A 13,266-nucleotide genomic window follows, 5' to 3' on the forward strand; every position below is an offset into this window, starting at 1 on the left:
CCCAAGTAGTGAAAGCAATTGTTTGAAAACAATCAATGGTATTATCTTAATATTCTGGCAAGTTTAAAATATGATGGTCGAAAGTGGGCCAGAGGTGGCAATCCGATATCTGGCTCACTATGGGTTTGTGTTCACAATTTGGTCCCCCTCACTTTCAAAATATCTCCTGCGCCCCTGCCATGCTCTAACTAGTGAAGAGTACAGGTCTACATGTTACATGGAAATTTTCACTTTCAAGGCCCTTTAAAAAAGGTTTCAAGTTGTGAAATATTTCACAAATCATTCCGGTCTTCGAGTAGTTTGGAAAAGATCTGAACGTCCTTCGTCATTGTTGAGGGGTTGAATTTATAATGGATATAAACTGTCCTTTCCACACACCTGCTCAGAGTCCATTTTGACGGCGCTGAGGGAGTCATTATAGCCTCGCATTATGACACCATCAGTAATGGCTAGCTATTTTAATGATGATTTCATTTGGATGGAGCAGTACAATAAGCAGTGTTGACACCATGCCGCTCGCTGCATACAGATCACCCGGCAGCCGCGGCCTGCGCTTGAGCATCCGAGGTAATTTGCACGCATGTGTGTCCAAATGCTTAATCTTTACGCGCCTGCTGCTGAAAGCAATTAACCTCAGTGCCCAGGAGGGAGTAGAAGAGAATGAAAGAGACTCTCCTTCGCTTAAAAATACACTCTAGCAAGTGGCAGAGGTCGCAAGCTGACGCCCCGCTAAAAATATTACCCTCATGGTGCTTCATGGTCGTGCGTCTCAATGAGAACAGCCCGTCACTCCGTGACATATTTCCAGGGAGGTATGGCAGCGTTTTTTGTCACACAAGCAGATTGTAGCTGTGGATTGTTTGGATCTTACTTGGTGGTGACTGTAGGTCTTTAAGTCATTGCGGGGGGAAACGAGTGCTCCAGCACAATGAATCACCACACTTGCCAGAAATATGAACAAGATGCAGAGATCCATGGCTGTCCGCTACAAATAAAGTTGTTGTTAAGTCTTGCATAATTAATTTAGGCTTCCCCGAACTTTAATAAGCATTCAAACATTATTTCATTCGACATACACGTCCATCTGTAATTGTGAACAAAAAAATTGAGCAGGAGGTCTGGCTGGTGGGATGGAGACGCCAAGCGGAGGGGGAGAAAGTGGGTAGGCAGTTGCTGCCGACTGAAACATCTTTCATGTGCCGCTAACAGCGAGATGTACTCTGTTTGTGGCTAGTGACCTGCTGCTCCTTTCCAGCATGCCTCACTACACTCTTTAATGAGGGTGGAGAGAGAGAGATACACTATTTAGATTTAGGGAGGACAAGCCCTTTCTGTCTGCCTGTTTTACAAATAATTAACTGTTCCTTGCTTGAACATGCTAGTATTCTGTTGAAGTTAAAGGAGGAGGCATGAAAATGTTGGTTTAACGGTTATGTATTCAGCAATCAACATTCCTAAGGATAGCATAATTCAATTGCCAGACTCAAAGCTCCCTACACAACCAGCAGACACAACAACTACTCAGCACTGCAAGTGAACTCTCAGATGCCTTCAATCAAGGGAGTCGATTACTAATTAAAAAGCTATTGCCATGCAAAGACACACGCACACACACACACACACATGTAAACAGTGGTGGTGATTCAAATTAAACCCATTGTTCCTTTTGAGAGTGTGTATGTGGGCAATGCCCATTATTGGACAATAGCAGTGGAGAGAAATGGATTGAGGTGCATTCCTTAGGGAAAATGGTGCTTGTGGCACTTGTCCTTACGTAATATACGTAATACAGCTTTGTGTGAACCACAGGTCGGAGACCCCATTACAAGTCCATCCACAAATGGAGGGTGTCGCACAATCCTGGGTTCTGCTAGTGGATCGCCAGTGTTCCTGTGATCTCAAATCTACAGCAGCTCAATGCTTATGGTTTTAACAAGCCCTCTGTGTCTACCTCAGATCGATCACACATGTGCCTCTTGTATTTACCAGTAAGACCTCACATTTACTGCACATATATGTAGGAGCAATATAACATTTAGCAGCTGAATATTCATGAACATTAAATTGTGCTACTGTTTTAACCAGTAAACAGTGGTTATTGTCTTGGTTAGTGTCTTGCAGTGTTAGGAATGATGGGGGTTCATTTCATGCAGGTGAACTAAATGTGTGAGAGAATGGATTTGGTGCTCTCCGTGTAGCAGAAGTCACAGAAACACATCCTGGGTCTGGCAACAGAAGCAAAGTGATTCATAAATTGGGAGTTGGGAACTTATGGGAATCCATTTAATGTTTTCTGACTAAAAGTCTGGTGTTTTCTTTAATCATGGACAAATTAAACATCACAACTAATGTACGATTACCAGCTCTTTCCCCCCTGCTTTGTTTGATGTCTGCATCAGTGACTTGATTGATTCTGACTTCCTGTGTAAACAGACATAACTGTATAAGATCTACAGCAATAGCACTAAACACAACAGTGCATTCTTTAATCCAACCCCCACCCCCTTTCCCCCAGCCTTTCATTCTCTCTTCAACTTCTCTCCAACTCTTTTTTGGTTGTTTTCCTGTACGCAGTGAATATCTCATCTGATCTGCTGCATAAAACAGCTGGCTCTGAGCTCCTAGCACACCTGTTTCCAATTTTGTATGCAGACAGAATCTTTTCATTACTTCTCACAATCAGTGGGCTTCTTATTCTAATGCAAGTGCCATTACTCAGGTTTTTTGACAAACAGACGATAACAGCGCTCCTGCCAGTGAAACACCACCTGGTTGGGTTTTCTCCATAATCAGGGCCAGTGTAAATACCGCTGGAGGTATGTTTCAATCGGAAAATGTCAAAGCTCACCAGGATACTAGTATTTTAAACTAATAACCTCAGATGGATTTCATATTTTGTTGCAAAATGAAAACAAGAAATGTAGAATGAGCCTAGACATTTCATATCAACAGGCCAACATACAATGGAGAAAAAAATAATTTCCGTCCACTATAGTTTTGGTCAAACTCTTCTTACTCTTTTAACTCTTCTGAATCTAATCGATCATTTCCTTACTGAAGTTGAACAGGGAAAACATATTTGTAGCGACATTGTGAAACATGACATAGAAGAACCGCAGCAAAGGACAATGAAACAGTTAAAAGTAAAGGTTGATGGTGAGTTACATTGTGGTTGGAATTCGAGACCATTGTGGCTTTCTTAATGGTGCATACCAAGAACAGTTCAAATCTAATCCATTTGAACATTTGCACTCGTTCAAGGCATATAGCCAGTGTTTCTGTTAAGCGGGGAAAACAACGCGATGTAGTCCACCACAAAGCATCATAGCTCCACAGGCTTTGTCAGACTTCCAGGAATGTGTTTCATTATAAGGAAAATATATGTTTTATTCATTCTCTTTGCATTTAAAGACTACACCCGTCTGTCTACAACACTGATACACTTGTGGTTTAGGAAATAACTAGTACTCATTCAATCACCATTTGCATGTGGGAAGTGGTTATATAGCAGGAGACATTTCAGTGACTGTATTGCTGCCAATTCTCGAAAACACTTCATTTTTCCTAATTGGTTTGCCGAATGGGGACCATACAGGAACAATTAAACTATGGTATGCTAAGACAGCACTTCCACAAGGCTGCACAGGGTAACACAAAACATATGCAGTATACACTTAACACAGCCCCATTGGGAATCAGAGCCATTTTTGCAGTCAAACACAGACAAACAAATATCATGTCCACATGCACTTTCATACATGTCATGTACAGTAAAAGAAAATATACCTTATATACACACCGCACCGATATACGTATACGCTTCATATAAATGCAGGTTGTCATCTAACTTAAACTGACATACCTGTTGCCTCACTACAAAAAAAGGATATGTGTGATAGTATATATAAATTAACATATTTGGACAGATTTTTTAAAAATTACCAGGTTCATGGGCATGTGTTTGCTATTATTTTAGAGGGCCATACAGTACATAATATCCATACAGTTAAATCTAAGTGTTATAAATAACTTATCTGAACTCAACCAAATGTCAAGCACACATTTTGTGAAACATTTTCTACCATGGACAGACAAATATTTCCTGCACAGTTGAATAAAACATTATGTGACACACACTCGCACTCACACAGAAACACACAAACACACACACACACTTGACAGAAATTAAAATCAAAACACAGAAAACTCTAAACTCACTCTCTAAGGAAAAATTGGTCTCTGGTCAACCAGCCGAAGTACTTGAGTGCTTTAAGTACTTTTGTCAATATATAAAAACTCCACTGTCCCTGCAATCAGGAGACACGTATTAATGAATCACTGAAATCATATAACTCAAAAAGGGTACACTGACAATAAAGTAACAACATGTATAACCTAATAATATACTTTAAAAACATAAATGTATGAAGATAGATTTATCCATATAGCACCTGTGCTATGTCATTAATACATCTCAGAATGTCTGAGAAAAGATTTTTTTGTCTGTTTCAGGTTTACAACAGTTGTGCAAAAACCTTTGAATATTTTCAGGTAAACATCAATCAATCCATGCAGCAATCCTGATCACAGCGCCACCCAGAGGATGGACATGTTAGGGCCACCCTCCTGGCTAATCTGGTTAATACGCCCACGGACGCAGTCCAGCGTCACGTAGATGCCCGTGCCGTTCTGGATGGTGAAGGAAGTACGGAGACCCACGCTGGCCCACTCACTCCCCTCTGGCATGTGCCCACTGACCTGCTGTGCCAACGGGGCTGTACCTACCTGACCCCTCGCGTGTCCCCTCTGTCCCCCAGTGTCCTGCCTGTAGAGGGTCAGCTTGACAGCACTGCATGAGTGGATGAGCTTGAGGGTCACTGCCACGTTAGCTGTGCCGTCCTCCCCAAAAACGAAGTTGCGTCCAGGATGGGCATCACCAGTGCCAGCCAGTCGGACCTGCCTCGGAGGGGAAACTCCCGGGTCTGTGTCCAGCTGCTGAAAGAGAAGAGCCTTGTTCCGTACTGCGCCTGATGGGAGGCCGGCCCGAGCTATCCTGGCGGATAGCGCGCTGGCCAGCGCCGGCGGGATCCAGATCACGCTCAAGATGCTGACGCCCGAGCTGTCGCCAAAGTAGCGAACGCTGCACTGGGCCGGCGAGAGCAGCTCGAAGCTGAGCGAGTCACCCGCCCCCACGCGGGCCGCCCCGGACAGCGTGACCGACGTGTCCCGGTAGTTGACCCCCGACTTGAAGGCGCGTGCCACCTCGCTGCTGCTCCCGTTGCGCGTCACGTAGGCGACCAGCGAGAAGCCCTCACGCACGCACGTGTGGCCCATGGCGTACAGCGCCTGCTGCACCACGAACTTGACCACGCCGGCCTCGGTGAAGCGCACGCCCCGGCCGTCATGGCCTAGCGCCAGCATGTATGCATCCGACACGGCGGCCACGCGGAATGATGGCCGGTAGCTGGTCTGGTAGTGGGCGGCGGAGGCGGTCATGTGCGCAGTCATGGCCACGGCGCCCGTGTCGTGGGAGAGCCAGAGCAGGCTGAGGGACGGTCCACTCAGGTCAAAGGCCTGCAGGTCACGGCTGTTGTTGCAGTGCTGGTTGGGGCTTCGCAGGAACAGAGACAGCGTGTGGTTGGGCTCCACCTCCAGCGCCACACTCACGCTCACACCCTGCAGAGACATCAGGAGACGAGGAACACAAAATCACAACGACGAAGGCCCAGAACTATGGACTGAACATTTGTCTTACCATGTCAGTCATATACTGTACGTACTCTATTTGTAACCATCTGCCCCACCCTGTTTTTGAAAATCAATAATAAAAAAAAAAAACAATAAAAAATTGGTCACAAAAGGGCGAGATTTTTGGAAACACACACACTGCCATATGAAATGCATTATCTTCAAATTCTCTGTTAAATATTTTTCCTATTATTCAAAAGTACAGCTTAAAAGTTTGTGTCTGGTATTTTCAGCCTTTACTAAATAGTGTTTGAAACCGACCACCTCTGTGGGCCAACTGTTGCAGGAAAATAATTTCAGAACATTCGCAGAGCATTGCAATGGGAGAAAAGTCTTTCTGCGGCCTCTGACCTGGACGCGTTTCCTTTCAGGCTGCTCTAGCCGTACGCTGCTCAGGTCTTGGACCTCCTCTTCGCTGCCATTCAGCCTGACCCCCACCTGGAGGTAGTTCCTGCAGCTGTGCTTCACGGCCACGTTGTGGTCCACCCACAGCAGTCCGTGCTGCCTGAGCGTGAGCTGCCCGTCCTGGCTGGACTGCAGCAGGTCCGTGGCCTCGCCGCCACGCACGCTGAGCTGGAGCCCGGGAAAGACGTGCTGTCCGGCCCGAGTCCGGGGCGAGGGTAGCCCGGAGGCTGCGCTCCAGACCTGGGAGAGCCGGCTGTCGGAGGAGAGGGCGAGTGGGCCACACACGGTATCGCTAGTGGCCGTACAGGGCGCGGCGACTGGCGCACCGTCACAGTCCGAGCAGGCCTGGCACTCCTGAAGCTCGCGGTTGTAGAAATACTCGTGACCGCAGAGACCTGCCGACACCTCCCTTTCGGACACACCCAGGCATCGGAAGCCCCCTGGTGGAGAAGAAAAGGCATCACAGTGAGGCCAAACACCAGGACAGCATGACAAACAACTTAATGAATAACACTGTCAGGTCCGGGGAGTGACCTTGGAACACACACAGCGTTATTTAATATGAATAAGTGACTGTGTGTTTAAGAACGGTGTTTGAAAAATGCTCACCTGGGGTGTTCAGACATTTCACTCGCTCCCCACACACTTTTGGTAATTCAAGGCATTCATCCCTGTCCTGAAGATAAATTGCATCTGTCACTCTTAAGGTCCATGCAAAAAAACTATGAATACACATTCTCCCCTATTTTAGGCATTATCATTTCAATAACGTCATTACTAGGATGACATTTTGCGCATATTACATATGTATGTGCGCACAATAAAACTAATTATTGCTAAACAATATCAGACTTGTTCCAACTCGAAACAAAAACTACAAGGCTCCATTCAAAACACATCTGGTTGTATTGACCTGTGGGATACAGTGAGAGGCGGATTGGTACCTGACAGAGTCGGTCGGCCGTGGGAGAGCACTGGGACACCAGGAAGAAGCCCGGCGGGCACATGGTGCAGCTCTCGCAGCTGGGTGGCTCCCTCTGGAAGTCACAGTACTCTTCAGAGCCACAGGCCGATGGGCAGGCCAGAACGTGGCGTGCATGGGGGGACTCAGGGTGGCTGAGACCGGGCAGGGGTACCGCGACACCCCCGGGGACGTCCATGACCTTGGCGTCCACGTCCACCTTGTGCACGGCGTAGGATTTGTGCAGGTGGCTGCGCGCCTGGCTCTGGAGGCCAGCCAGGTGGCTCTCGAAGTAACTCTGCAGCTCCCCCTGCAGGCCCTGGAAGGAGGCCTGCTTGAGGGTCTCGGCCAGCAGGCCATACTGGGCCTTGACCACGTCCATCTGCTCGGACATGCGGCGCTGCTGGTCCAGGATCTCCCGCTGCTGTGCCAGCAGTGCCCCCTGCTGGTCGGCCAGCCTTTGCTGCAGGTCGCGGATTAGCGTCTGCTGCGAGCGCAGCGCCTCCACCAGCTTCTCCTGTCCCTTGGCCAGCTGCAGGTGCAGGATAAGGGCATCCTCCGAGGGCACCTCGTTCTCCCCTGGCAGAGAGGGAGGGGGAGACAGAACGAGTGCGAGTGGGATGGGGTGACAGAGGAGGTGTGTGTGAGTGTGTGGGTAAGAGAGAGAGTGAGTGAGAAGAGATGGAGGGGGAAGGAATGTGTGTGTGAGAGAGAGGGAGAGAGAAAGTGTAAGGGGAGGGGGGGGGGGGCAAAAGTCAGACAGACCATAAGGAATAGTGAGTGATAGACAGTGACAATTATTGGCAAAGAGAAAGTGTGAGGAGGTCGTAGGGGATAAAAGGACGAAAAAGATGGAGAGCTTGAGTGAAGCCTACGGGATCGAGAGAAAGGAGCTCACACCTGCCGTTTAAACAGGGAAAGGAGGTGAGCTGTAAGCTGGCACTAGGGGTCTTCACCCAGATGGGAAAGTGCCTCTTTTAATGGTGCTAGATTTCACTCAATATGGAGCCAAGGACTTTAGCAGCATTGCAGAAGCTGTTTTTGTAAAAACTTCAAGTAAAGGACTAAGGACTCAAGATAATCTAATACAAAGAAATGCAAATGGTCTCAGACTTACTGAAACATATACGATTTTCCAATATGAATGATGCATTACAAGTTAATCAACGATGCAATTTTCCTATATGGAGACACATCAAAGCTGAGTAAATTTTCTTCACTATTGACTGCCAGAATTTTCTCCCGTTTAGCTGCTCTGCCCCTAAAAGTAACTACGCAGAGCCTGACTCCCGACAGATATGCATGTCTGCAATGAACATTTTTGGGTATACTATCAAAGCACCTCTCACTAGATTTGTCTGGCACATGGGAACTTTTCAATTTCAAGCACAGTGTGAAACTGATTAAACTAGAGAAAGCCAAGCTGAAAATGTCACTTATTTCTTTCATAAACATTGATCCACCACAAATCACTGGCCTTTGGGGATGATCCAAATACCTTAATGGTATTATTTTATATTAAAATCACATTGTCTTTCCATATGTTTTTTTTGTAACCATGCACGTAGCCTATCTAAATACGACTGATTAGAAAGTATGCATTTGCACAATCAATCACCTGGCTTGATGTCGCAAGTAAGTTGAACGCCCAGCGGGGCGCTTCCCTGGTCAGACACGGGGTTTCCAAAGTCAGGCAAGTCTCCCAGAAACTGGGCAGCTCGGTCTGGCATGTGGACGAGAGTGGGGTGGCTTGTGGCGGCGGCTACATCATCATCATCACTCCCAGACAGGCATCCATCTCCTGCACATGCCCTGGGTCGAGGCTTGAGTCTTATCCTTAGAGGCAGTTTACACTCGATCCCTTTACAATCCCTTGTGTCATTGGCAGTTTGAAGATGTCTCTGCGGGCTATGACAATCCGCTCCCGTGCAACCCGGTCCGAACCCCACCGTCCGCGCGCCATCCGGGTCTACATCCGCGAATCTCTCCCGCTGAGCTGCGAGAGGATTTGACTCAGAACTTAGTGGTGGAGTGTTGTGATATGTTGGCTGGTGGTAAGCGGCAACCTGCGAGGATCGGAGCTGCGTGGTGGGGTTGTGTTGTCGTGATGGTCGGTGCGACCGTGTCACTGGACAGTGAGGTCCAGAGCAAGGTCTGGGATCCCCTGTCTCTGAACCAAAACAATGCGTCCCTCGGCATATCTCTGCAACACCGCCAACGATAGCGAGCGAAGATAAGAGGCACCACAACATCAAAGGCGTCGATTTGCAAGACAGCATTCTCTGTTCATTTATCCGGTCTATGTGAAGAGATGGAGGCGCAGTATTAATCAATCGACTGAAATCAATCAAGCTGCCCCACTACAGCCTAATTAGTCTACAAAGGGGGAGTAAATTAGCAGTTGTTAGAATAAAATATGTACAGTCACAACATAATAACGCATGACACTTTATAAGACTAATGCGCAAAATAAATCCATGCATAATTTACAAAGATGTGAACACAAACCAGAACAAAATTCAAATAAGCTCCTCGAGAGTTGAGAGAACGACTACAGGATGCAATCAATCGGTCACTATGAAAAAAGTTGTCTGAAACATCAAATAGTGGCGGAATGTTACCTGTGGCTGGTGTTTAACAGCTTGGGTAACCCGACTGAATGTCATTAAAGACCAGAGTAACGGGAGACATGCATCTCTCCCTCCTCAAGCCGCCGCTCGACCCACACTCTACTCGGTTCTGGAATAGAATGTCAGTGTGTGGCATTCCAAAGCCTTTAATTAGCATCAGGTTTCCCCAGCCTCGGTTTAACCCTTCGCTCTCCCCTCTGTGGCAGGACAGTGGCTTCCCGCAGCCTTTGATCTCTTTTTCCGGAACACAAACAGGACACCCTCGCATTCGTCACTTTCTGCGTTCTCTCTTGCCACTGGAAAGTCAAGATGCATTTATAACAAAAGTAATATCAGAAAAACACATTTTAGTATCGCCACAAAATAGGCTATAGGCCTATGCTGTCTGGAATGGCCAAAAGTCCCTTTTCTAATACGAACATCAAATAAGCAAATGTATGGGGGGGGGGGTTATCATTAAGGTGGACTCCAGACAAAGCTGATCCAGACTCCAGACAAATTTCGACGACAGGAGGGTTTATTGAAACTGCAGCAGTCTAGTCGGTCCGACCCTCTGTCAGCAGCAGAGTTGTTGGATGTCAGATGAGTTTTGTGCAGGATGTCTTGATTGTTGGGACAGCTGTTGTCTTTCATCCAAAGAGCTGTCACGTAGAAGTAGCCAAGTCAACACAGGTCAGAGTTTGTTTGTTAGAGTTCAGCTAGGCATGCCATTGTGGCAGCGACCTCAGACGAAAGTCAAGAATGTGACCCTGTTAGCTTTTGATTATTAAAGTGTTTTATTGTCTTGTGTTGTTAAGGTCGGTTCATTCATTTCCTGTCACTAGGTCTTCCTCTTTAGTTCTTCAGCAAAGGTTTGCAGTCGGTCCTCTGTTTAGTAGTAACCCCGTGGTTGAATTGAGTAGGCCTAGCGTTACAGCAAGTGAGTTATGCTATATTTTTGACTCATGAACTCAAAACCAACCAGTTACGAATTAGTATAAAATATGGACTTCAATTTGAAGGAATAAAAATGCAAACATGGTCATGTTGCATTCATTTCCATTCAGTGTTTCCGTGCTGGAAATATAAATGCAAACTGTTTAAGAGAGCTACCCACTACTGTCAAACAGAAAGAAAAAAAAACATTTCTTACTTCTTCCCGAAAACGATTTTAAGTGCGCGGCAGTTGATGTCTGGCTTTAATGCATAAGTATGATAAAACCCAAGAGGGATTTCACCACCCACAAAGTAAACATTTAAGTTTCACTTCCGAACAGATGAGGGCGCTATTTCACTCCTAGCAGTTGTTGTAAGGTGATTTTATTTCTCATAAAAGGGTGTCAATGTCCTGAGATATTTTGATCACTAGGCTACGGTCAGAAAGACACATTGAAGTACAGACTGTTTCTGCTATAATGTACAGGAGAGTGTCAGGCGCATACTTGAGACTAATGGCTTTTAAAGATGTCAGCATTTGATGTTATAGTAGGCCAATGTTCACACCATTGCTCACACCTAGCCACATGGACCAGGAGTCATTTGAAACCCTTTAAGTGCAAGGTATGTCTGCTCATTTTCAAGTTCCAGTTGTCCTGTTCTGAGTTAACTGAGTGGCCTCGATGTCGTCACCTTATACGCCACATGCAGCTTTCTCATTGCCAGCAGCCTAGAGATTTGAGATAGGTGCTTTTTATGCAAAGCTAAAGATGAAAAGCTAGTTATTTCTGCTAATAGTAAAGTAGAGCCAGTATCTAGCAAGAAAACCATGCCCAAACAAGTGTAGTATCTCCATCATCAGACCCCAAAATACTCACCAGTGACTTTATCAAAGTCTCACCAATGACTTCAACATCCCATACATTGTGGGACAAACCTTGAGGATATTGGACAGTCAACCAGATACAGTGAGACTGGACCAGAAGCCAGGACTGGCCAGCCAGCCGAGACAGGCCCCAACCCCAAGGGCGAGCACCAGCCAGAACACACTTTGCCGCAAGCTTATAGATATTGTGACCGTATAGGCTTACCTGGAAAATTGTTAAATAATATGGTATGGACTGCAAAGCAGTGTGTTTATTTGGTAAAGCTGTGCGTGTGTGTGTCTGTGCGTGTGATTAGATTAGATGAACTTTATTGTCCCAGAAGGGAATTTTGTTTTGGGCATACAGTGCTACAGCTGCTTACCATACTGTACAAAACAGTTCAACGCCACATACCACATAAAAGACAGCAGGAATAAAATAGAGTAAGCACAGCATACATAGGAATCAGTACCTCAATCTGAGCAAGTCTGTGTCTGTGTTTGTGTCTGTGATCATTTAATGTCATAGGTGCTAATTGGGATCAGCCCCTGTCAAGAGGACGTGTTTGCCAGTGTCGGCATGGGAAGGGGAAGTGAGGGAGGCTGAGGGTGCCCGCCTGCCTGCCTGCCTTCCACGTCACCACGTTTGTTTAAGACATCACAGCTCAAAGCGCTCTGGTTTCCCCTGTGGGAGTGCCGCCACACAATATGTTGACAACCTTTTGCCACGGGGAGGGTGGTCTGCGCCTCTGGACAGAGTATTTTTTTCGGAGTCTTCTGAGGGGGTGGGTTGGAAAAATGAAGGAGGAGTGCTTCAGAGAAAAGCCTCTCAACTAATAAGGGTCCTTTAATAGGTAGCAAATGTTGGCACAACATCACTCTGCTGCTAGCCACATGTTGTTGTTTATTTTTTTCATTCAAAAAAGCAGAAGTGACACGTAGGAGAAACTTATCAGCACGTTCGTAATTACTGAGGTGAAACAAGGGGAACCAAAAAGAACGTCTTGAGAAAGAAGATTCTGACTAAGAGCTAAAGAGGAAGGTAACAGATGTCATCTTGGGCTGCATTGCCAGGACTGAATTTCTCAGCGGATTCCCAGGGAGGTCCATCTGCAGTCCGGGTCACTTTAAAAAGTTCTGAAGAAGACATGGGGGTGGGGGGGTGTTAGGTTCTGGGGAGTTTGCCCCAGAAGGCTGCCTGATGTGGGCTGTGTGAGTGAGCAGAGCAGATGGCACACTCAAGCATAGCTTTGCTCTGGGAGTAGGAAGCCTTAAGGCCAGATATCTTTACCTCATCCTCATCCCTCCCTCTGTGGTCGTCACGGCTGGTGTTCTGTTCAGGAGAGCATCCCAGAGTAAATAGCTTTCTACATTTCTACACACACACACACACACACACACACACACAAACACACACACAAAACTTATTTTGAGGAGATATACATTTTCCTATCCCTGGATTGAACAGTGTAAGAGTGGATTTACTGTATATGTGATATTTTAGGATCAGAATATTTCAAGCAAAGATCCTTTATCTATATACAGTGTATGTACATTCTGAGAATGCACTCTCAGGAGTAATGAATGAGTGATATGTAAGGTCACAAACTTGCTAGGCTAAAGTTTTTGTGGTATCTATTGTGTATTTTTGTTTTTATTTAAAATGTTTTTAATGTTTAAAACAGGGCTTTGAACCTGAATTTGCCAAATGGTTCGTTCTGAACAGAAACAGTATTTTAAAG

The 13,266-nt window shown here is 46.1% G+C and overlaps 1 protein-coding gene across 2 annotated transcripts; it reads right to left on the reverse strand.

The window, feature by feature from the left end:
- Positions 1-3,369: 3,369 nt before the first annotated feature.
- On the reverse strand, positions 3,370-10,147 carry nell3 (NELL (neural EGFL like) family member 3). 2 transcript variants are annotated; one of them, XM_042068594.1, is made up of 6 exons: positions 9,736-10,147; positions 8,733-9,413; positions 7,098-7,693; positions 6,763-6,829; positions 6,100-6,593; positions 3,370-5,676 (listed from the first exon to the last, which is right to left on the reverse strand). In XM_042068594.1, exons 2-6 carry the CDS (start codon positions 9,391-9,393, stop codon positions 4,585-4,587), a joined length of 2,910 nt encoding a protein of 969 aa, XP_041924528.1. In that variant the 5' UTR covers positions 9,394-9,413; positions 9,736-10,147; the 3' UTR covers positions 3,370-4,584. The 2 variants fall into 2 exon arrangements, with proteins under 2 accessions (XP_041924528.1, XP_041924527.1); XM_042068593.1 differs by having other exon boundaries at positions 8,733-9,490.
- Between the last annotated feature and the right edge of the window lie 3,119 nt (positions 10,148-13,266).

Source organism: Alosa sapidissima, chromosome 17, assembly GCF_018492685.1.
Source record: "Alosa sapidissima isolate fAloSap1 chromosome 17, fAloSap1.pri, whole genome shotgun sequence".
NCBI classification, from domain to species: Eukaryota; Metazoa; Chordata; class Actinopteri; order Clupeiformes; family Clupeidae; genus Alosa; species Alosa sapidissima.

What these genes read in the sequence shown, in the direction of transcription:
- nell3 (XM_042068594.1), bottom strand. Translation starts at nt 9,393, where the DNA reads ATGCTGTCTTGCAAATCGACGCCTTTGATGTTGTGGTGCCTCTTATCT. An exon ending in GAAATGTCTGAACACCCCAG is followed by an intron (nt 6,594 to 6,762) that starts GTGAGCATTTTT and finishes CTTCTCCACCAG; the next exon opens with GGGGCTTCCGATGCCTGGGT. An exon ending in CTGAAAGGAAACGCGTCCAG is followed by an intron (nt 5,677 to 6,099) that starts GTCAGAGGCCGC and finishes ATGTCTCTGCAG; the next exon opens with GGTGTGAGCGTGAGTGTGGC.